General features: G+C 56.8%; 1 protein-coding gene across 1 annotated transcript in view; it reads left to right on the forward strand.

Moving 5' to 3' along the window:
• EFNB1 (ephrin B1) overlaps positions 1-23,267 on the forward strand; it is a 54,771-nt gene that overhangs the window by 25,799 nt on the left and 5,705 nt on the right. Inside the window, exons 2-4 of the mRNA XM_040614593.1 lie at positions 5,058-5,335; positions 21,510-21,602; positions 22,660-22,788. Coding sequence (XP_040470527.1) covers positions 5,058-5,335; positions 21,510-21,602; positions 22,660-22,788 — 500 coding nt within the window. The remainder of the gene's footprint in view (positions 1-5,057; positions 5,336-21,509; positions 21,603-22,659; positions 22,789-23,267) is intronic.

Here is a 23,267-nt window from a genome sequence, read left to right on the forward strand (position 1 = left end):
GGCGCAGGTCACCCCTGTGCGATGCCCGCCGGGATGTGCCGGTTGCAGGAGCGCCACTGCTGCCCGAGATCCTCAGTGTGGCTGGTGCCTGTGGGCCAGCCCGGATAGCTGTGGTCTTGTGATCTGGCAAGCAGTTTGCCGGGAGTCCTGCCACCCTCCCACATAGCTGCTCTTCCTCGGAGGCGAGGCGTGAGCTTCTCGGCTGCCCGTGGAGGGATGGCATCTCTCTGCTGGCGGTGGCACCGGGGTCCCCGGGCACCCTCAGTGTGCGGAGCTGTCGGGTGGGTCTGTGCCCAGCCACGTCGGGGTTGAACCGAAGGAGAAGTCGGCACCGTGGGGCTGGTCTGTGCTCGCCCGGGGACCGTGCCGGTGCTGTGGGGCAGCTTGACCTCCTGCCTAGGCACAGCCCAGGGGTGCGAGGGCTGCAGCCCCTGCCTGGACCCAGGGCAGGCCTTCTGCATATTTCAAGGGATTACAACCTCTTAACCGCCCGCTCTCCCTCTGCCAGCAAACTGCCTCCGTGCTGCCAGGGCGGCCGCCTCTGATAGCAGGCACTGGCCAAGTGCGTGGCCCTTCCAGCAGGTTCCACTTGTAGCCCTTGGGTCACTCCATCAGGCCCCACTGGTGCTTTTGGGACCCCTGAAGGGAGCCTAGCCTTCTGTGCTGTAGAGAGGGGGGGCTGCCTGCTTCGCAGGGGGTTGGGGGCCCCCCCGGTGGCCCCCCAACTTGGGGCAGGGGGAGAGGCTGCTCTTTAATCCCTTCTCTCTGCTCCGGCATCCCGCTGCCAACAGAGCTCCCCTTGTTTACCCAACTCGGAGGAATTGGTTTACAAGGCTCACAAATACCCTTTTCACCTTTCCCATCAGAAAACACCTCCCGAAACAATGAGGAAATTGGACGCTGCCATCTGATCGCTCCCAAGGAACCTGCGGGGCCGGGAGCTGGAGGCCGGGGGTGCAGCAGCGGGGATGCCTGGCTGGGATGTTCCTTGGCGGGTGGGCAGCCGCAGGTGCCACCCCAAAATCACCTTGAGGGGCTTTAAGTTGCTGCTAACTGTTGGAGGCTGGTGCTCCCCACCTGGCACACTGCTCAGCTGGCTGCAGTTTGCAGCAGGGGCAAAAAAAAATATATATATATATATATATATTTTTAAGCTTTAATGGCTATAGTTAATCTTTCCCACCACCTTTGACATTGGGAGAAAGGATGCTTGTCTGTGAGCTGCTAACTGGTGATATGCTAAATAAATAAAACTAGAGCTACCATCCTCATCCTCCTCCTAAGTGGTGGGGGAAGCAGAGTGGTTTGGGGGAGACACCGTGGCTGGTTGGGGTGCACCCAGCACCCACTGGTTGCCTTCCACAGCAAAGCTCCAGCACATGCCATGCAGGATTAGCCCTGAAAGTGCTGAGCAGCCACTGGTGGTGGGTCACTGTGCATCCCATTGCATGGGGCAGGCCGGGCAGGGGCTTGCTGGGGCAGGTGGTGGGCAGGGAGCTGCTCGTGTCCCAGGAATGGGGTCAGAAACGGGTTTTGGGAGGTTACTGCTTGGAGCAGTAGGTTGTCCTTGGTGCCCTGCCACGCTGCTGGACCTGGATTCGAGTTGTCTAATAGAGTGTGTGTCTGGGGCTGTGTCCCGCGGCCTGTTTTTGTACGGGTGTCAGTCTTGGTTTCAGCGTTAAGGTTGATTTGAATTTTTATTTTTTCTTTCTTTCCCCCTCCGCACCTTAAAACGGGGAAATCAAACTGTAATGTGTGGAGGATACAGCAGATCCTGCCCCCCCGCCCTGAAATTACAGTGTGTACTCTGAGGGCACGATGAATTTCCCTATTAATTTAAAAGGAGATCTGTTCATTCCTCCCAGTTAAGATAAATTTGAAGATGTGTCCTTGTAAAGACAAGTCAAGACTGTAATTCTTTTTTGCCTTCAATGATCCTTCTGAAGTGAAATTTCTCATGCTCGGAACTTGCTGTAATACTGCGTACAGGCAACTTGTGACAATTTTTGGGTGCTTTTTTTCCTCTGCTGTTCTTGCGATAAATGTTGCTTTTCACCTTCTGTATTTTAAAGGAGAATTTCCTGGAGAGACGGATTCTTGTGTGATGGGAACTGTTGTCAGTCTTCCCTAGGATGGTCATCATAAGCTGTTGCTTGTGACAAGGCAGATTTTTTTTGGGGGGGGGGGAAAGGGAAACCTCCATGTGTGGTTAAGAGCCCAAAGAGCAGCGAGAGGGGTTTCGAAGGCATATGCGTTGGGGCTTTATCTCCACCTCTTATGCTGCCTGGACTGTCAGCTGGGAAAGCCCTACTTGTAGAGAGGAGAGGGAGGACGCTAAGGGGGAAATGGAGGAGAAAAAAATCAGGGAAATCGGAGGGCAAAGGGTAAAAGACATGTGTGCGGGCAGGTGTGCGGCTGAGGGGGCGCAGTGGTGGGAGGACCACCCCGAAAAGCCCCATGCGGCATTGCAGCTGTGTGCCATGAAGGGCTGTTGGCTTTGGCTGGTAGCTCTGTCTTGCTTGGTGTTGGTGTTGGAGATCTGGAAGAGGTTCCTGGGCTGATTCCCAGGCAGAAGCTGTGTGCTTCCGAAGCGGAGACTGAGTGTTCGTAGAAGAAATGCGTCTCGTCATTTTATCCTTGAAACAAATAACCATAGGCCACCTTTCTGAGTTTTCTAGGATGAAGGAGTGCCAGCAGGATGTGGTGCTGGGATGTTCTCAACTGCCTTGATTGCTTTATGGCCTCTCCCCTGGTTAAAACTCAGCTTGACCTGGTGCCAGCCAGCCATGCCGTCAGCGCAGGCTGGTGTCGCGTGGACTGGTTGGTTTGCAGGTGTTGGGCAAGGCTTTGGCCAAGGAGGTGTGATAGGTCCTGCTGGTATGGAGATGGTGGATGGATAGGAGCCTTCTCCTCCTGCTCCGGCGTTGCAAGACATCTGCTTGACTTGTTTGTGGCTTCCTGTTTGGCATCTTCTGGGCAGGAGGGAGCTGGCAGGAGGGGCTGGAGGAGGGAATTTGAGTCACTTGGGAGTCCTGTGCCAGAACCTCTGACTCAGCCCAGCCGTGGAGAAACGAATGTGGGATCCAGCTGCCTCTCGGGGTGGGAACCCGTGAGCGAGCGTGCAAGTGTGCACTTGTGCTGCATGTCTGCGGGCTGGCGCGGGGTGGGGAGGGAGGGGCAGGGGCTCCTTTGCATCTCCTGCTGCACGGCTCCTGGGATTGCGTCAGGGCTCCGGCTGTGGGTGGGGGAAGCCTTTATCGCTCCCAAGGCTTTGGAAGCCGTGTGCTGGCCAGGGGCCAGCTGACCTACTTGGTAGCATTCAGGCAAAGTGCGTGGCTCACCTGCCGGCAGCGCCGGGATCGGAGCCGGGCTCCTCCGTGCCAGCAGCACGCTGCAGCATCCCGCCTGCACCGAGTTTCCTGCTCTTCCATCAGGCTGCTGCATCGCCTCCTTCCAGAAGTCACGATTTTTACAAAACTTAATCACTCCCACAAGCTTGCGTGGCCAAGGCACAGCCACTCTGCCGGCGGTGCTGGGTTTGGGATGATCCCGACTGTCCCCGCCGTGCCCGATGCCCCGTGGTGCTGCTTTGGGTACCGCCGGAGCCGGCGTGGTGGGGGGGGCAGAGCCGCAGCCAGGCATGGGGCAGATAACCCACCTGAACTCAGCTCATGGTTGAGGGGGATCATACCCACTGCCCCTCTGCCTTGCCTCCTCTGCTGCGGCTGCCCCCTCCGACCCGACGAGCTGACGGAGAGGTGCAGTCGATGTCTGTCTGTCTGTCCGTCCTGCCCATCCCTCCCGCTGTTACAGCTGGCACCGATCTCTGGAGCCATTGCCAAGGGCATCGGGGTGTGCGTGGGCTCAGGCTGTGCCTGCTTGCTCCCAGCCTGGCCGGCTGGCGTGCAGAGCTGCCGGGGCTCCTGCAGCCGGAGGCCTGGAGCCTGGGCTGCTCAGCGCTGGTGTCAGCTCCGTGGCTTCTTGCTAAGACTTGTACCAGAGCCACGGAGCAGGTTGGTCCTGTGTATTTGATCTTCCTTCTGTGGTGCCTGCAGCCCCAGCCGGCACAGCTGGCTGGCGGAGAAGCTGTCCTGTCCCCCCGTCCAAGTGCCAGGGTGGGATGGGGCAGGGACCGGCCATGTCTGAGAGCGGGAAGGGAAAGCCGCGGATGTGCAGCCTGCCAAAACACACGCTTCGGTTTTCGCCGTGCCCAAATTACATGAGGGAGTTGCAGGAGAGATAACTTTGCGGGAGCATCCATTCAACCTTATCTTCCATCAAGAACGTGCTACGTTGCCTACATCAAAGTAGATGATCTGCTGCTTCCCTCCTTGTTGCCCTAATCCTCTACTTCACGCTGAAAAAAAAATAAGATCAGAGTGTTTCTCCACAATAATGAAATCTGAATGCTAATTATCAGCATATTGCCTTCCTTCCCTTTGCAATGCCCTGCCTTCCAGCCCCAAATAGCTTTCCTCCCTCCTTGCTCCTCTCCATCCGGTCCTCCCACGCTCCTGGGCACGCTGTTGAGCCTGGCTTGGTGGAAGCTGTCCTGCAGGATGCTTCCCTCCCTTCCATTTAAGGACAGGAGTTCCTCGGGGAGCCGGGGCGTGGAAGGGATCCCTCCCTGCGCCCCATTGTCAGGACTTCTCCCCATACCTAATTATTGCCTGTCCCTGCAGGAAGCTCCTTGCCTGGCCGTCGGGCAGAGCCACGACGTCTCCAGCCCGCTCCACAGCCCTTTGTGGGAAGGCTCCGTTCCCTTTCGGGTGCCAGGCTTGGGGCTGGGCAGGGCGCTCGCCCTTGTGGTGGTGGGAGGGCTGGGGAGTGGCACCGAGCCAAGCAGGCCCCTGTTTTTGTCGGTGGGAGCCTGATCTGGCTCCTTGCGTGTGCAGCGGTGGTGAAGGAAGAGGAGGACTTTATTCTGGTGTCAGAAAACATCCTGCAGAGGGAAAGCGGTGGAGTTTAAGCACGACATAAATGGTGTGAGAGTGGGGCTCTGCACGGGTGGGACGGGCTCCACTGTGTGGCTAACCTCTCGCCCTCCTCTCTTCCAGGTTCATGACTGGGAAGGGGCTGGTCATCTACCCGGAGATTGGGGATAAACTGGACATTATCTGCCCCAAGGCAGAGCCGTCCAAGCCTTACGAGTACTACAAGCTGTACCTGGTAAAGAAAGACCAGGCAGATGCCTGCAGCACCGTCATGGACCCCAACGTGCTAGTGACGTGCAATCGGCCGGAGCAGGAGATCCGCTTCACCATCAAGTTTCAGGAGTTCAGCCCCAACTACATGGGCCTGGAGTTCAAGCGGCAGCAGGATTACTTCATCACATGTGAGTCGCCCTCCTCTTCCTCGCTGCCGTCCCTGGCTCAGGGGGGCCGTGGGGGCCTGGAGAGTGTCACCAGGCGCTTGTTCACAACTTGGCCAGTGCAGAGAGCTGACACGTACGGAAAATATTTCCTGCTGGATGGGAGAAAGGGGAGGAATGTGTCACTGGCCAAGCGGGTCACCAGCCCGTATCTGGCTGCGGTGCTGTGTCCCCTGCCCTGCCTGCAGCCGGGAGCGGGAGCAGGAGCATGCCCCCCGCCCTGGCAAGGAGGGGCAGCCTGTGTCTGGAGCACCATCACACCCGGAGCTTCATTTTCGCTGCCGTCTTTGCTGGAGGTGTTGCAGGGCATTTCTTGCAGGGCTTTGCCCTGCAGCTGGGGAGCTCCTGGTGGGATCAGTCAGGATCAGGAGGAGCGGTGTCTGAGGAGATGCTCGTCCTCCTCCCTGGGAAGCCACCGGCGGTGCTCAGTGCTTGCTGTGGTCTAAATGGCTGTAAAATTCTGCATACTGGCCTGTTCCTCTTGTTCCTTGGAATACCGTGGCTTTTTGGAGTGGAGAGGGAAGGAGGGCTGGATTTTCTTGGAGCCGGTGGTCCGAGTGTGCAGGGGACCATTGCACAGGGATGCCTCTGCCTGTGCCAGCTGCGGTGCAGATGGAGGGAGGACGCCGGGGAGCTCGGCCGTCCCTCGGCAGCACTGGGCTGGGCAGTGCCTGCCAGCTCGCGCTTCCCTGGCTCATCTTCTCAGCCTCGCTCAGCACATCGCGTGTGAACCCGCGGCGGAGCAGCCGGCAAAGGGCACGGTGGCCATGCGGCTCATCTCTCCCCTGGCCGTCACATGCCGTGGGCTCGCCGGCAGGCGGCTGGGTGCAGAGGTCAGCTGCCCGCGTGGGAGGTGAGCGCCGAGCTGTGGGAGCTGGTGCTTTCCAGTCGGTAAACAATGTATTTTTAGCCCGAAATCTTCACCCTCAGAGGGGTGGCGAGGATGTTGTGGGCAGCTGGGGGCAGGAGGTGCTCTGTTGTAGCGCGGTGCCGTGGTGATTTGAGCAAAGCCGGTGCACAGAAAGCAGCCGGGATGTGCTCCGGCAGGTCAGCCCTGAGCCCACCCTTGCTTCCCTTGTGGTAAACTTTGCTTAGTGCTTCTTAGCGTGTGGCTGAGTGCAGGGTAGTGACAAAGGGGCTGGCAGGGGTTTCTGGTTGCCTGCGCCTGGCACCACGTGTCTGTAGGAGGGGTGATGGTGGGGAGGACCTGGTGCAACAACCCACTCAGCCGGCTCGGCATGGTGGTGGTGCCAGCAGAGACCGCGGGCTGCACAGGGCTGAGTCACTGTTTGACAGGGCCGGTCTCTCTCTAGAGCTGCCATCACTCGGTCATCCTTGCTGTCCGGATCTGAGGCCATCTATCCAGTGTCACTTGGGGGGCACAGGTGGGGTCACCAGCTTTGCAGCTGTCGGGGGTGCAGGAAAACCCTGGCTGCAAGCCCAGGTGCCCCAGGGATGGGCTGGGGATGCCAAAAGCCCTGGCATAGCTCCTCGGCAGGCTCCTGTCTCCCTCACCGTGAGTAGCCGTGGCTGGTACCAGCCTGGTGGCTCTGGGACCCAAAAGGTCAGTCCATCTGCTGTCCCTCAGCTGAGGCAAAGCTTTCCCTGCAGTGTGGGCAAAGAGGGGGGAGAAGGGGCTAAGAGCACAGCCATGAGTCTGCCTTTTGTATGTCAGGCAAACATCTTGAAGCACTCGGTCAGTGGCTCCTCTGTGCTTAGGGGTCAAGTTCAAGCAGCAACAAGGGCTGAAAGCAGAGTCCCACCTCACGCCCCCAAGCTACATCCTGTGGGACCCTCAGGCTGCAAATAGTCTCCAAAGACAAATAGATTCCCCAAAACAAGCTCAGGAGCCTAATGAAGTGCCGGGGTGGAGAAATGTGGGGTCCATTGTGTTGCAACGCAGTCCGGCAGGGAGGTGCAGGCATAGCAGGCAGGAGGATTTACCAGGCTCTGAATTGCACAAGTTTTAAGGAGCTGCTTTGCATTTCACACGAAAGCTCTTGCTTAAGTTAAATCAACCTCCTGTAGCTTTTGGTGGCGTTTCCACAAGCGGCTGACGGCACGCTGCCGAGTACAAACGGGGCTCCCCAAGAGCCCCCATGGCTTTGAGCTGGTGCCAGTCCTGTCCAACGCTGCCAGCACACCTGGGTCACTATTGCTCCGGCTCGTTGCAGCTCCGACGGGATGCACAGCCAGGATTTTGCAAGCTCCGCCGTGCTGGCTTGCCGGCATGGCGCAGCTTGCAAAATCTCAGCTGCACATCCCGTCAGAGGTTTGGCTGAGGCTTTTAAATGCGTTGCATTTTTGCCCAATCTTTTTTTTATGACTCTGCTACTAGCAATGTGAATCTTCTCCCATATCTAGAAGTTTTTTTCTATATTTGTAATGCAATCCTGCTTTCTTTCCAAGGCGGGAGGATCTCCCAAGAGATGGCCATAAAATCCCATTTATCTTTTTATTTCCCCATCCTAGTCTCCCATTGCAGCATCTTGGAGCCTGACTAGGGCTGGAGTAGAGATACAGTGAGTGGGGTGCTCAGAGCATCCCTGTGGGGTCCCTCCTTTCTCCGGCAGCCGGCAGTGCCCTCTGCCCCCTCCATGGACCGTTTCTGACTTTAATTTCTCTTGACTCCTCTGCGCTTTGATGCGAGCCCCCTCAGTGCTGGGAGCCAGCAGCCGCTGCCAGCTGAACTTTGGCCCCTGGGTGGGCTGAGGATGCTCCTGTGATCTGGCTGTACCCTCTGTTGAGTAGCCCCAGGAGCTCTTTCTGCCAAGAAATAAAATAGCCAAAAAAACAAAGTCAAAAGTCTCCTGAGCAGACCACCCACGTGTTGTCTTTTTTTTTCTTCTTTTTTTTTTTTCCTTTTTTTTTTCCCCCCTTCCCCTCCCTCTCCCCAAGCTTTGCCGTGACACACAAAAGATTTTTTTCTTCTTTTTCATTTGCTGGCGGCCCTAAGCTGGGGAAGCGATGCTGAAGCAGAGGGGAGCAGGGCAGCAGCAGGACGTGTGCCGCTTGGCCCCCACCTTCCCCAGGCGGCTGGAAAGCCTCTCTGCCAGAGCCAGGGGGCTTCCTGGGGTCCCTCCCCATTCAGGGCTGCTCCCTGCCTTCGCCTTGGATATGCCAAGCTTTGTTTGGGGCCACTTTTATCATGGAGGGACACAGCCCCAGCCCTGGGCTTAACAATGAAAAAAGCTTTTGAAAGAGAACGTAACCTCTCCCCGTCCTCTCCGAAGCCTTGCACTGGGCTCCTCCGCGCCAGCCCCAGGCTTTCATTAAAAGCGTCTTTTCTCCCAGGGCGGGGCAGGGGAAGGTGATGCTTCTTCCTAAGCCTTTTTATAAAGAACAAGATGTGGTAGCTCCTGGAATGAATTCTTGCTTTTTGCCCCAAAATAAAGTCCTTTTGGGGGTTCTTGGCCAAGCACAAAGCTGCGGGCAGGCTGCTGGAAAGGTCGTTGGGGACCCCAGGGTGGCTTATACTTGCAGAGCTGTGTGTGGATGAGAGTGCTGCTGCCATTCCCTGGGCCAGCAAGGAGGGCTGGATCGCTCACACCGTCCTCATCGAGGCAGAAGGTGCTTTTGGCTCATCAGCAGGCGTGTGGTCGCTCCTCCCTTTGCCCCTGCAGAACTGGTAGAGAAGCTGGTTGCTTGTGAATGGCTGAAATGGGAAGGAAGAATGTGTCCAAGTGCTTAAAAATTATTTGTCCCATTGCTTTTTGGGCTAGCAGGAGCAAAAGGCAACGGGAAGATGAAAACTGAAGACTGTTTTGGGAAGGTGCTGTCCTAGAGGTGGGCTGGGGGTCCAGCTTTGTGCCTGCAGGTCGTCTGCCCCAGCTCTGAGAGCCTGACCGTGCCAACATTTCTCCTCAGCTTTGGTTTTTACCAATTTCTGATGATTCTCTCTGCTTCCTTAGTTGTCTGTGTCCCACTCAAGTAGCCTTCCCCCCGTCCCTGGTGTCTATGGTCTATGCTTCTGGGATGCTGGTGGGCAGCTCCAGGCTCCCCCCCCCCCCCCCGCCCCCCAGCTTAGCCAGCCATGCCGGTTTGGCTCTCTCCACCTCCCCTCCTAATTCACTCCAGCTCTTAATTGCATTTGCTGCTACTCTTTGAACTTGCTCCAGTTTTACTATCTCTGGTAATGAGGTGCCTAGATAGAGATGCATTAATCCCGATGTCCTGGCAGCGGGCGGGCGGCGTGAGGAGGAGCTGCCTGCGCTCCCAACCACGCAGGAGCTGGGGATGCGGCATGGCCGTGCCCTGTCTGTGCTGTGCCACGAGCTGCTCCTCAGCCCAGTGCTGGCTTCATCCCTGGGCATGGGTCTCCAGTTTGTTTGGTTTGGTGGCTGGGAGGCACTGGTGCCATGGAGAGCGCAGACCCTCAAGCAAAGCCTTTCCAGGCAGCTGTTTGCAGATGTGATGGGCAGTGCCTTGGCCAGCCAGTGCTGTGATGGTTTTCCAGATGGGATCTCTTGCCCACCCCTCTGCCGGGTCCCTGGCCATGGCCGCAGTGCCGCTCCTCTCCTGGGAGCCTGTTTAAGGCAAGGAGACCTCGTTTGATGAAAACGCTGAAGTAAAAGCGAGGCCCTGGTAGATGTTTGCCCCATAAATCTAATACATTTGCTGTTTATTGTTAGTCTTTAAGCCCTTCAATCCATTTTTGATGTAATAATGTTCGTAATCCAATCTAATGCTTTTTGGCAGCAGGATTCAGTGAGACCAGATATATTACCCTGTTTCTTTAAACCTCTTGTCTTGCATTTCTGTTTTTAGATGCAATTAGACTTAACCTGGCAAGAATTATTTGTTGTAAACCATTGCTGCCTCTGCGATGTGGGCTTTGTCCCTGGACCTTCCTGCATCAGCATTTTTCTACAGCTTGCACTTCTGTGTGGAGAAAAGGGTCACCTATGTGCTGCCAACTGCCAGAATCATCCTTCTTTTTTTTTTTTTTTTTTTTTCCCTTTGGGACATGTTGCCATACTTGCTTTTCTGGCTGTGCTTCTCCAGCTTCCGAAATAGCTGTTTGGGAAGACTTTAGCTCACGCCAGCATGTGTGAGAGTGGCTGCGGAGCCACTTGAGCTTCTTTTCTGCAGCCCTTGGTATTTAATCATTTCCTCCTGGTTCCTTCTTCCCTGATGAGTGCCGTGCTGGCTGCCCATACCCGATGGGTGCCGTGCTGGGGAGGGGCCAGGCGCAGCCCCCCAGGGCGGTTTGTCAGCCCGCCAGCTCTTTGCTGGCTTTCTTTGCTGATTGCATTTGAATGTGGCCACTTTCATGTGCTCCTCATCTTCCGTCCCACAACTTGTTTGGTGAAGATGAGTTGAAAGCAAAAGTGCCGTTTGATGCTGTGATGAGAGCTAGAACTTCTGCTGATAAAAACCAAATTAACCGGCTTCCTCATTCTTCACCCAAATGGGCTGGTGCTCTGTGGATGCACGCATCCTCATCCCAACAGCTTGCAATATACCTGCGGCAGCACAGAAAGCCTGGGCAAAGCAAAGCCATCCTGGTGGCGTAACCATTTGGGTTTGGGGGCTGGCTTTCCTCTTCTGTCCCTGTCCTGCTGGGAGCTGGTGGCCAAGGGTGGATGAGACCCTCTGCCCGTGGGAGATGCTGTGTGGGAGCCGGCGGGCTTGCGCTGTAGACAAACGGGTCTCTTAACGGTGTCCCACTCCCAACTTCAAAGCCCGGGCGCTGGACATGTCAAACCCAAATAATGGCCCTTAGACAACACGCGGTTCCTTGTCTTGGAGGCTTGTCTGAAGACCGTGACCACAGTAAATGCGATTTTGTTGAGCCCTGTCCCTTAAGCCTCTGCCTCTTTTCTCTTCTCCTCCTCCCTCCTGACCTTTTCGGCTCAGCGCTGTCCCCGGACAGCCCCTGGCAGCTGATCTCATAGCTCAGCCTTTCACGGCTCTAATAGGGATGAAAAGCGCTATCAGAAAGGGCCAGTGTCCCGCACCCGGCCAGGAGGTAAATACCCAGCGCTTTGATCAGCTCCTGGGCCAGGGAGAGGGGGGCCCTGCCTGCAACAAAGACCGAGGCCAGGGGTGCCGGTGCCCACTTAACTCTCTGGCTGCTGGGCAGCCCGGCCCCTGCCTGCACCCGGCAGGCAGCTGCCCGCAGCTCCGGCGTGGACAAGGGATCTGCCGGCTGCAGGGAGCCAGCCACCGGGCTGTGTCTGGCTGGGGAGTGGGCTGCCTGCATCCCAGGATGCTCTTCCCCAGGAGAAATGATTTCCAAGGGCGTCTCTTTAACTCTGACACGACCCATTAGCAGAAAATAAAACGTATTTAACTCCTCAGTGCTCCTGAAAACTGAGGTGACGTGCAGAGGTGACACGCAGCCTGGGCGATGGCAGCAAGGAGGTGACATCCAGCTGGCACCCGTGCATCGCCTCTCCACGTTGCTGGTGTAGGGTGCCTCCGTCTGTGTCCTGTCCCCCCCCAAAGTTGCTCCCCTTGCATCTGTGGTGGGGGGCCAGCGCTAAAACAGTCCGTTCGGTTTCATGGTGCATTACCATGGTTGTACCCCTGCCCCTGTCCCCTTCCTCCTCTTCCAGCCCCTGCTTCCCCCAGCACCTCTGCAACGGCGGGGTACAGGGACCCCAGGGAACCTCCTGGAGCTGCAGGTGCACAGACCATGGGGACCCTGCTCTTTAGCGATGGTCATCTCCGAGGGCTTCCTCTGTAACGCTGGAAGAGATTAAAAGTTGGCTTCCTTTGAACTAAACTTCCAGTAGAGACCTGAGCTTTTCCCCTGGGGTGCCTGCTGTGCTCTGCTGTGCCCATACCTACGGTGCTTTCTTGCTGCCCAGGTGCTGGGAAGATGCTTGCAGGCACCTCCACAGCTCTGCCCCGGCGTGAAAGGCTGCATCGTGTAGCTTTAGCTGCAAGCTGGGCTGCTGGGCAATCACTGGGCTGTGCCAGCGCGGCGGTGGATGCCGCCTCTTGGGACCAAGAGCACGCTGGGGGCTCCAAAAAGCATCACCACGCTTGGACTGTGAGACGTGCGGGGTGCAGGCGGGTTTGGCATTAAGGAATTGCAATGCCCAGTCCTTCTCCATCCCTGATTTCTCATGACGGGTGTTTTGAATGCCACTCGACAGGCTGGCTGTGCTGGGGAGGGCTGCCCAGGTTGCGTGCGGCGCCTTTAAGAGCCTGCCTTTCTGGGGAGAATTGGTTTTACTGCCATTTGAAGTTTCTTTGCCCTAGGAATGATGGTTTTTCTGCTGCTGCTGTGTAATGACTGTGCTCTTTGATCCCACCTGGCAGCGTGGAGTTGGTGTTAACACAGCTAATTGAGAGCCAGCTGTGGTGGGCTGGCGGGGAGCAGTGGGGTCTGGGGGTGGCTGCTCACCGCTCTGCAGGGGGGGGCAGCCGTGACCTGGGGGGGCAGAGAGGCCCCTTCCTCCAGCCTTTACTCAGTGAGTGGGCAAGTCCTCGTGTGGATAGTCGGCTTTATTTAGCATATGTTGGAAATGTCCAAATCCCGTAAGTCAGAGTGTTGCTGGAGATCATTAGGTCCGCGTGCTGGTGTCCTCCTGGAGCAGAGGGCTGAGACCACCTGCTGGGGTCTTGCTGGGACCCGAGGGCGATGTGTCAGCTCTGGCTAGGGCAGCGTGGGTGCTGCCGTGCTTGCTGCCCGGGGAGCTGTGGGCACCGCTGTGCAGAGGTGTCCGGCGAGCCCCTGCTCGCTGCTGTGGGGTGTGAGCCGAGGGGGATCCTGCTCCCAGCCGGGCTCAGTCCCTGAGCGGGTGCTGCACCGGTGGGTGCGTGGCAGCACGGCCGCTCCCCTGGCAGGAGCAGTGCCTGCGCTGACTCCGTTCCCAGCTGTGGGGTTATTTGCAACTCCGAGCCAGGAGTTGCACCAATGTGAACTTCCCTGCTGCCGGCAGATTCCCGATGCTTATGCAAAGCTTACCTTTAATTGCAGCAGGGTTTCCTCCCAGCTGTCCCACAGCACACCCCGAGCTCCTGTCCCTCCCCACTGCCCTGCACCTCCTCGGCTCCCCATGCTCTCTCGGGCAGCTTGAACTTGCAGAAGATTTGCACCTGGATCAGCCTCCCTGGTCCCTGATAACTTTGATTTTTCTCTGAGCCGCCTCCATTCCGGCACCCGGGCAGCGAGGGTGTAGCCTAGGCTGAGCTGTTGCTGCAGCCCCTGCCCACCTCCGTGCCGCATCTCACATGCGAGGAGCTGGTGTTTGGCATTGGCCTTGCCGATGGGGGGGTGGCACTGCCCCCCTGCGTGTCCCTCTCCATCCCTGTCACAACAGATTCCTCAGTCAGGGTCGCAGATGTTTTGCTACCTAACTGAAGAGATTTACACCCTGTTAAAATGCAGTAAGTGCTTTCCTCCTCTCCCGCTCCCAGCGGGGCCCACAAATGACTCTGGCAGAGCATCAGGTGGAGAATTACATGGCACTTTTTTTCTGACCTGTAAGCAGTTGCTTAGGGCTACCGCAGAAACTGTGCAAATAACCTTTCTCTTCCACTGACACTCTTTTTTTTGGAAGGGGGTGGGTGGACCTGCAGGCAAAGGCTTTATTGAGCGCCCTGGTCCCCCTCCAAGCTGTGTGGGGAGCGAGGCTGTGTGTGCTCCCCGGCATGGGATGGGGACACTGGGAGCTTGCACACCTTGTCTGCGCGGATGTCTCAGCAGCGTTGGTGCGAAAGGGCTTGCAAGCAAGCAGCGGTCTTGTAACCAAGAAGTGGTCTTGTAACCAAGAAGTGCAATGGAGCTGTGACTCTTAATTATGATGCTAATTAGGGTTGGCTATATTTTTTTTCCATCAGAAAGCTGTTTTAATGAGAAATTAGGGGTTTTATTTAAGCATTACTTGTGTTAAAGTGTCTTTTTTCTATGTAGTGCTTCAAGGTTTGTTCTGTCGCCCCAGGGAAGCACCCTTGACAGTCCCAAAGCAGTGCTTTGGTGTGGCAGTGGGGCTGTAGCACACGAGGACGAGTGTGGGTGTGTGGTGTCCTCCCTCCTGACACTCCTTTAACTCGGCTGGTGCTGCTGGACCCTGCCCTTCGCAAATGTAGCTGCTGTTTTTTACAAGGGATGGGGCTAATTTAATAATTTTATTTATCTTTCTGGGCAGCTGACCCTGGCCAGGAGAAGGACAACTCCATCCCAGCTAGACCCAGTGCTGTCATTTTCAGTCCTGTTTCCAGAAGTGTGTTTGAACTTGGTGATTTTTCACATGATGGTGTGTTTGCTGGAGCAGCAAGCGTGGGCTGGGATGTCTGGTTTCCCCAGGGTGTGTGACAAGTGGTCTGTCTTCTGCAGTCACGCCGTGTGTCCCCACCTTGCCACATGCTTGGGGAGGATGGAGGTGAAGCCCTGGGTTCTTCTGCTGTGCCTTGGCCCTGGATGGCAGGAGAGGACCAGAGCAGCACACCGGGTTCTCCCTTCAGCAGCAAAAATCTGTAGGGTTTTGCAACAACACAAAATAAATACTATAGTAAATTCAGCCTGAATCGGCACCACGAGGTTGTTTCCTCATGCCTTGCTTGGAGACCCACCAGGGCTTGGCCATAGCTGCTTGCTCCCCCTTGACGGAAGGGCTCAGTCCAAGGCTGTGGGATGGACGCTGGCATTTCCCTCCCCCGTGCAGGGTGAGTCATGTTGTTTTTATATATAACATCTATTTATTTAGCTAGGCGGTTCCAGGACTGAGCGCGCAGTGCTGGTGGGTGTTAGCATCCTCCTCCTCTCCAGCCGCACTTGGGTGCTCCAGGGCTTCCCAGAAGGTTGTGGCACTTCAAGGAGCCAAAATCCCTGGCAAAACCCACGGCCATAAATGGGACCTTTGTAACTGGGTTTGCCGTGTGCCCCTCCAGCCCCGCACCCTGCTCAGCGTGGGTGTACGCTGGCAGATGGGCTGGGCAGCTGCGCCCGCAGGAGGTGGGTTGGCAGTGTGCTGCGCTGCGGCGGCTCCTGCCATGCCGGCTGAGCCCTAAGAGCCACTTCTGCTCGCAGCTCCCTGCTGCTCCAGGGTCTTGAGGCCATCAGCAAAAATGGAGCCGTGGGCTGGAGGGGGCTGTGGAGGCAATCTGCCTGCGCCCATGAAGCGGTCTGTAGCGGTGGAAGGCTTCATGGCGGTGCCAGAGGAACAGTGTGGCCGTGAACCTTGGCATGCCACCGCCCAGTGGGCTCTGGTGTGGGTCCTGCTGCTGCTTCTCCAGCAGCCTGCAGTGGTCAACACTCGGTTCCGTGGGCGCAATGTGCCGGGACCCCTGTTCATCCCTGCGGGAGGGGAGGACACGAGCTCTGTGTCCCCGCCGTGCTGTTTCCTTGACCTCAAGAGCTGCCATGCTGCAGGCGGAGGGAACCTGGTACGGATTGCTGTGGCGTGAGGAGGGCTCGGCGCTTGGAAACCCCAGCAGCCCTGGGATGGGCTGTTTTCTAGCAAACACCCACATATTCCTCTGAGTGATTTGTGGTTTTGGGACCTTGAGACAGTAAACCCTGAGGAGCAAAGAGGAGGATCCAGATAGTGAACAGGGAGGGTGTTGCTTCTGAAACTTTGGTTTGGGTCTTTGGAAGGTCAGAGCGGGAAGGTCGTGGTGCTTGCCCCCAGCTCTGAGGATCACTGCGTGTTTCCCACCCCTTGGCAGCGGCCAGCGCCGTGCATGGAGCAGCCTGGAGCAGAGGTTTTTCCTGCCAGAAGGGTTTCTTTGGGTAACGGAGTAGGGGATGGTGGCAGCTGCCAGGCAGGCAGGATCCCTGTTCACGGTGGTCGTCTCCTGGTGCCCACTGGAGATGGGCAGAAAGGTCCAGGGGCTGTGTGGGCTGTCTGCAGGCTGGCCCGCAATACCAGGCTCCTTTGCATGTCCAGTATAGCTGTGGGGGGACGGAAGAATCCCAGTTGTCACTGTGGCGTTGGTGGTCCTGGCTGGCTGCGTGAGCCCAGCAGTGCCCTCTGATGCTGGGGCGATGAGCTGGGGAGGGGGCAGCCCCCGCACCCCAAGCACCCGCAGGGTGTTTTTTCTTTCTGTAGCAGACTGGGAGGCTGGAGCAGCTCTTGAGCAGCCGGGAGGGTGTGTGAAACCCTAGCCTTGCACCTCCTGCAGCCGTTTAGGAAGGGACAGGGCTGGGCTGGCTTGCACACGCATTTCTGGGGCTTTAGGGCCCCTTCCCGCTGCAGCTGCCTCTGGGCTGGAAGGCTGCTGCTGGCCTCGCTGGCAGCGTGACAGCGTGGGGCTCGGCTCCCCCCACGCAGCCCCTGCCCTTGCTCTGGCAGCTGACCCAGCGAATGTGCCGGAGCTGATGGAAAGGGCTCGGGGGTGGTGTGTGTGTGGGGGGAGCAGCGGGCTCGCCTCCCTTCAGCGGGGCCCAGCAAGGAAATAATAATAATATTAATAATAATGGTGATACCGTCAGCACAGGCTGTGTGCTGCCTCCCAGCTCAGCCGCAGAGGAGGAGAAGGGGCAGCCACCAAGCCCAGGGTGGCTGTGTCTGGTGCAGCAGGCGGGTGCCTCTGCTCGGTGACTTGGAAGTGGCTCCATGGGTCCCCCCGGAGTGCCAGCCCTGGCCAGGACGGGGGGAGGAAGGAGCCTGATGCCCAGGATGAGGCTGGGCACCAGTGCAGCACCCATACTGGTACACCACCCATACCAGCGTGGTGCTCGTACTAGTGCAGCACCCATCCCTCAGTACTGGGGGTGCATAAAACAACTTGAAAGACTTGGTGGATAGGGAAGGTGGTGAGCTAGATTTTCATTTTAAATAGAGTCTGGTTGTGGATTCGTGCGAGGGTCTGCTGGCGCAGTGTCTGAGCGCAGCGTGGATGCATGAGGCACAACTTCAGGGCCATCCCTGGGGCTTTACCTGGGTCTTTGAGCCTGTTGTGAGTGTCCTGGCTGAGCTGTGGCTGCTCTGCGCCGCCTGCCCCTCGGCAGGGTCGGTCGGGGTCGGGGTCGGGCTCAGGCTGTGGGGGCACCCGGAGCCCTGGCAGGGAGCGGCGGTGGGTGCCGGCGGGATGCTGCTGCCTCCACCTAAAGCCCTGCGGTGGAAACGTGAATCTTGGACAGGTCCGGGGGTGAGGGGGGATTGTGGGGAGGGTGTCCAGGCTGCATCCACGCAGCGCCTGGCTGCGTCTGGAGCAGGGCTGTGGTGCACAGATGGAAGAGTAATTAAGAATAATAAAAGGAAAGAGACTTGGATTCGCTACAGTCTCAGCACTTTAATTGTGCTTTGGGGCCCAAATCATAACGGAGTCCTGCTAGAGGGAATCCAGAAGAGAAACCAAACGTCTCGCTCTGTCCAGAGCTGACCATTTAAGAGACCCTTGCCTTCATCTGCTGCCAGGTATTACTTCCAGAGTCTCCCATCTGCCAAAACCCAAGTTCTCATTTGAATTATTTTTAGGGGAGGAAGAAAAGCTGCAGTGACAGTCTGAGTGCTAGCAGTGGGCAGGCAGGGTGTGACGCAGCGAGGACAGCACACTGCTGAAGGTAGAAACATGGGGTTTTTGGGACTCTCCTCCCCGCAGGGACATCTGTCCCAGATGGGTTGCGTGTCACCGGGCTGGGACTTGGTGTTCTGCTGCTTTGATGCCTGAAGACCGGGATGAGTTGTGCCAGCACGTGGAGGTCTTGCCTGTGCTTCTGTGCAGGCTGAGCATCTCTTCTAAACTGACAAGCAATTACATGGTTAATGGTATCAATGCTAAGTCCTCATCACTCAGCAGCCTGAGGCTTAATGCTTCATTAAGGCAAAGGCATCTAATAGGGCTCAGGGCTGGGAGCTGCCTTTTCTTTAAGCCTGAGTAGAAGTCATCTGTCCAGAGGCTGCTTTTGCTCTCCTGGTCCTGCAGCCAAACTGTTAAGTCCCGCCCAAATGGAAGCGGGGCAGGAAAATGCTCCGGTACACTCTGTGTTGCTGGGGCTGGCCAGATCGAGCCTCGCTGGTGTGGTGGAACCACACGTTGCAAACACGGCGTGTGGAGATCACGGCCATTGTTCCGAGACCTGCCATGTCCTATTCCCTTGGCTATCCCCAGCTCCCTGCCTGTCTTTGTTCATCATCTTACAGCTCTGCATCATGCTCCTGCCCTGCAGCCATCCCTCCCAGGCTCAGGGCTGCCTCTCGCCTTTCCCTGCAGCCCACTGTCATGCCTCTGGATTTAACATTTCTCTTCCCTGCGTTACCATCCATTTGTTGATGCTGGATTTCATCCGCCGTTGAGGATCAGTGGTGCCTCTGCCACCCTCCCGTGAGTGCAGCAGCAAGTACCGCAGGTGCTTCGGGCTCCCATCTCACCGCTCACCGTGTGCCTCCCGGATCGCACGTCTCTGCTTGAGCAGTGCCGGCCAAATCGTCTGGCCTTCTGCTGGTGAATCTTACGCTGTGAAAGCCAGAAACAGAACGGGAGGATCAGCTCTCCATCTCTGACCTTGCAGTGGAGGACGATGGAGAAGCCTGCAAGTGCTGTCGCCGCAGCCCCCTGCCCATGGGTCAGTGGGGACCCGCTGGCCGCAGCCCCCTGCCCACCTCTGGACCTGCTGCTTAGCAACACATCAGTCTGTCCTGTGTGTCTATGTAAAACCCACCTGAAGTTGTACTCCTTTAACCGTTTGGATGAGATTTTGACTTTTGGAAGCCCGACCAGCTGTATGGAGTATCTTGCTTTGCTTTGGCCCATTTTGGATCTATACAGAGTGTGGCAATGTGTGTCCTTGTTTCAAGAGGCTGTACTGGAGACTATCGCCGTGGTTTTTGCAAGCGTTTTACCCTTTTAGCTGCCCCTTTTTATGTTGCCTCAGATAACTGTTTCATGCTGTTCCCTTTCAAAGCTGCTTTCTCCCCTCATCATCATTATGATCAGAACAAGAAGAGGCTTCTTGAACAAAGTCCTGTGTGCGGCATGGGAGGAAGGATGCTCAGCTGCATCCTCTTGTCCGTCCCTGCGACTCCAGCTGCCATTCCTCTGTCCTCTTTGGACCTTTAATATTTTTGTCGTATCTGAATGCAATGTCTCCGTTGTCATTTTGGACAAACTGCTCTTTCCTGTTACTACCATGTGCTTCACCGTTGCAGTATCTCCTGGTTCCTCACACTTGAGACATACTTACTCTGTAAATCGTTCTGATCTAACTAGGTTGTTACCTTAAAAATAAGACCTCACGAGGTCTCGCAGGGGCTGGTTTTTACAGACTGCTCTGTTTTCCCCTGCTGCGCTGTGTTGCAGTGTGAATGGGTGAATTCTGTTTGAGATGGAGCAACCCCATGGCATGCTGCTAGGAAGCTGGGAAGCTGCTCATGCAAGTGCTTCAGGGCCATGAGCTGGGACGTATCGGCTTATTTCAATCCCAAACCAGTGCCTCTGGCCTGGGAGAACTGGGCTGCTGTGCCTTCTGCCGGAGTTGGCTCCATGAGGTGATTTTATGGGGAGTTTGAGCTCAGGCCCCTGCTGTTCAGGTTAAGCAGAGCTTGTGCTGTTAAGGGGCGTTTCTCTGCTTTCCCAGGCGTTTGCACCGGGATTTGTGCTGACAGTGCTCCTGTCAAAACACCCGCCAGCGAATCCCAGATGCGTGGATGTTAGCTCCGTCCAGGGAGCTGCTGGCAGGCGAAACCCCGCCACGGGAGAGGTGATACCTCAGCAAACGACCCAATGATTTTCTGATTAGTAAAACATTTGGTGGTGTTTCACACGAGAGCCTTGATTGCACAGAAGCGTTTGGACAGAGCCGATGGACTCTGAGCCTGCATTCCGGCATGATCCAGGCTCACTTGCCAGCATAGCCCAGCACTGAGTCCTCATCGAGGCCCCGGGGGTCCTGCTGTGGTAGAGGGAGGGCAGAAGGAAAAGAAAGACCTTGCACCGTAACCCGGCCTCTTCCCATCACCTCCCCAACACCCCGCAGGGTCTAATGGATTCATCTCCACTGACCACCAGTCACCCGCCTGCCCCAAACCCAGGGTTTTTGCGGGCTGGAGGCAGGAATTGGGCTGCACAGGCAACCTGAAACCCAGGGCTGAGTTTTGGCATTGAGGCTTGGGGTAGGTGTTGGCTGCGCTGTGCTGGCCAAATCCTGCTTTATTTCACTGCCTTGTCTGTAAAATTATCCCTGTAGCTTCGTGATTCTCCATTGCATCGCCTTTCCTGAGCCCCGCTCATGCCATATGCCATTGCTGTGCTCCTCCCAGGTTTTGTTGCTTCCCTGGGTGAATAAATCCCCATGCCTGGATTCAGTGGGGCACTGGGATGATTTGCGTTGGCCTGATGGAGGGAGGTGCCGGCTTGAGAACCGTCCCTGGTGAGTGGGAAGAGCCAGCTGTGTGCCAGAGCCGCCCTGTGCCCGGCGCATCACCTGTCTGCTCACCACAGCATCATCGGGGAGCTTGCTGCAGCCAGTGGCCTGGGTTCTTTTGGGGTCAGAAGCCAGGTTTTTGAGTATGTTTAACAGAATCTGCCATTTAGGTGCTAAATCCTGTAATCTGCTGGTTTTGGTTTTTTTCCTTGTGTGTCCCGCCCTGTCCTGAGCCGTCCCTGCTGTGGCAGAGCCTTGGCGGGCATGTGGGTGGGGGGTCTTTCCTGCGTGGTGGCAGTGGGAGATGTGCACTCCCTGTGCTCCTACAGGATTTGAAAGACTTAAAAATCTGTGCCGGCTAAAGTGAAAAGTTAATGTGAATTTAACTGACTTCTGCCCTGCAATTAAAGCCACTCAACCCCATTGGGGCTCTGAGTTTACATTCTTTACTGAGGCACAGTGTGTAATTATATATGTATAATTTAAACTGTGCATATGCATGTGTTCCTATTATACACCAAGGAGCAAAGGAAATTATCCAGGAATTAAAGGGGGAGAGGCGGGTGCAGGCACGGAGAATGGCTCACTTGTGTGGATGTGGCAGCAAGGGGAAGCTGGAGGGATCACATCCTCACCACTGCAAACATCTTTGGAGGGTGCAGAAAATGAGAACTCGCTGTATTAAACGCTTGTGGTGGGCTCCGGACTGGGACATGAAGAAGGTGCCTACAGTGGGGGGTCAGGAGCGAGCCCCCATGTTGAGAGGTGCCAAGCTCCTGCCAGGTCCCTCGTAGTGCCTGGGGACAGCAGGGACCTGCCCGGCAGTGCCCTTGCAGCTCCCAGGAGCCCTGCCTAATGTTCCCTCTTTTCTTACAGCCACTTCCAATGGGACGCTGGATGGCCTGGAAAACCGGGAAGGAGGGGTCTGCCAGACGCGCTCCATGAAGATTGTCATGAAAGTGGGGCAGGGTGAGTCCCTCTGTGCCCTGGGGTCTGCTGGCACCGAAACGCCTTCGCCCTGCAAAACGGCCCCTGAACCAGGACCCCTGACCTGCTTTGGTTAGGAAGGGGTCTGGGTTCTGGAGAAACTGAGGCCAGGCCAGCTGGTCCCGGGAGCCCGGGAGGCCCCCAGGATTAGTTCAGCAGAATTTCATTTTTGGATATTTTTTTTCCTCCCTTTTTTCTTTTGCCAATGCTCGCACATGTTTTGTGCATTGGATTAAAATGGAGTAATTGTTCTGTGTTACCTCCTGGTTTGTGTCCTGGTGGGAAGTTAGAGCAGTGCGGGACCCGTGAACCATGCAAGTGCATCGGCGGGGGAGTTGGCACAACAAATGCCCCTGGGACTTGCTGGGCACCTGAGGGGGGGTTTGAGCTGGGCAGGCATTAGTGCTTGGGCTCAGCGTGGTCCCTGCAGCTCTCAGCAGTGGTGGCTGCCGTGCTGTGGGGAGAACACTGGTCAACAGTGGGGATGGGACAAACACCAAGGGACAGACATCATTGCTGCCGATGGTGCTGCTGTGGCAGAGTCTGGAGGTGGCCCCCGACAGCTCCCATCCCCAGCTGCCTCGTGCCTCCCAGCCCCAGCAATGCTCCCAGCTCATTTTGGCCCCCGACTCGGATGCACAGCTCCTGGTGGCTGCTTTTCATTATTGTGTTTTCACTTTGAGGCCAATATTTATAATAAACAGAAGAAGCAGTGCTGCAGCCTTGGCAGGCTGCCTTCCCTTCCCTTCCTCCTGCTGCCCGTGCAAGAAATTTGCCCCAACCCGCGCACGGGAACTCAGAAAACATAAAAGTGGGGAGGGGGGGGGTGGTCAGGTGGGGAAGCTGCTGCCCACAAGCCCTGAAGTAGCTCAGCCTTGCTCTGCTGCTCCTGGCATCCCCAGTTGCTCCTGCACCTCCCTTGCGCCCCGGGAGGGGGGCCAGCTGGGATTTCGGGGGCAGTTGTTCTTTAGGCGGAGGGGTGAGCTGCTGTCGTCCAAGATGAATTGAGGTTTCTCATCCGTCCCTTCCCTCTCTGCAGATCCGAATGCAGTAATTCCAGAGCAGCTGACAACGAGTCGGCCAAGCAAGGAGTCCGACAACACCGTGAAAATCATCACGCAGAGCCCACGCAGCAAGGTCCCCGCCGTGGAGGAGCCCGGCAAGCCAGGTGAGTTTCGCTGGGGACAACACCCCAGGAGAGGGATGGGGGCTCTGCAGGGTTAGGAGGGTGGCAGGCAGCTGCTGCCGGCAGAGCGTCTGTGAGCTGGGCTTGTTACATGGATGCTGGGGATACTGGGGGCTCCAGAGCAAGGATCCAGATGGGTTCCCGTAAGCGTTGCGCCTGTTCCTGCCAACCCTGCTGCTCACAGCATCTCCTCACCTCAGCCCTGCACCTTCTGGCTATGGACTGCTTGGGACATGGTGCAGACAGCCAGGCTGCGGTGCAGAGCAGCTCGGGTTTGTTTTCCCAGCTCCGGTATGTCCTGGCAGGAGCTTTGCAGGGAAGTGCTGTTTCAGCACTCTCCTCCTCCTCCTCACTGCCCATCTGTTCTTCCGAGTACATCTGAGATGGCTTGGGGGAGGTGAGGTCCTCGAGTTTTTGAGCTGAGCCAGTGTGAAAGCCCTTTGAAGGTGATTTCCTGAGTT

Source organism: Falco naumanni, chromosome 14 (assembly GCF_017639655.2).
Source record: "Falco naumanni isolate bFalNau1 chromosome 14, bFalNau1.pat, whole genome shotgun sequence".
NCBI classification, from domain to species: domain Eukaryota; kingdom Metazoa; phylum Chordata; class Aves; order Falconiformes; family Falconidae; genus Falco; species Falco naumanni.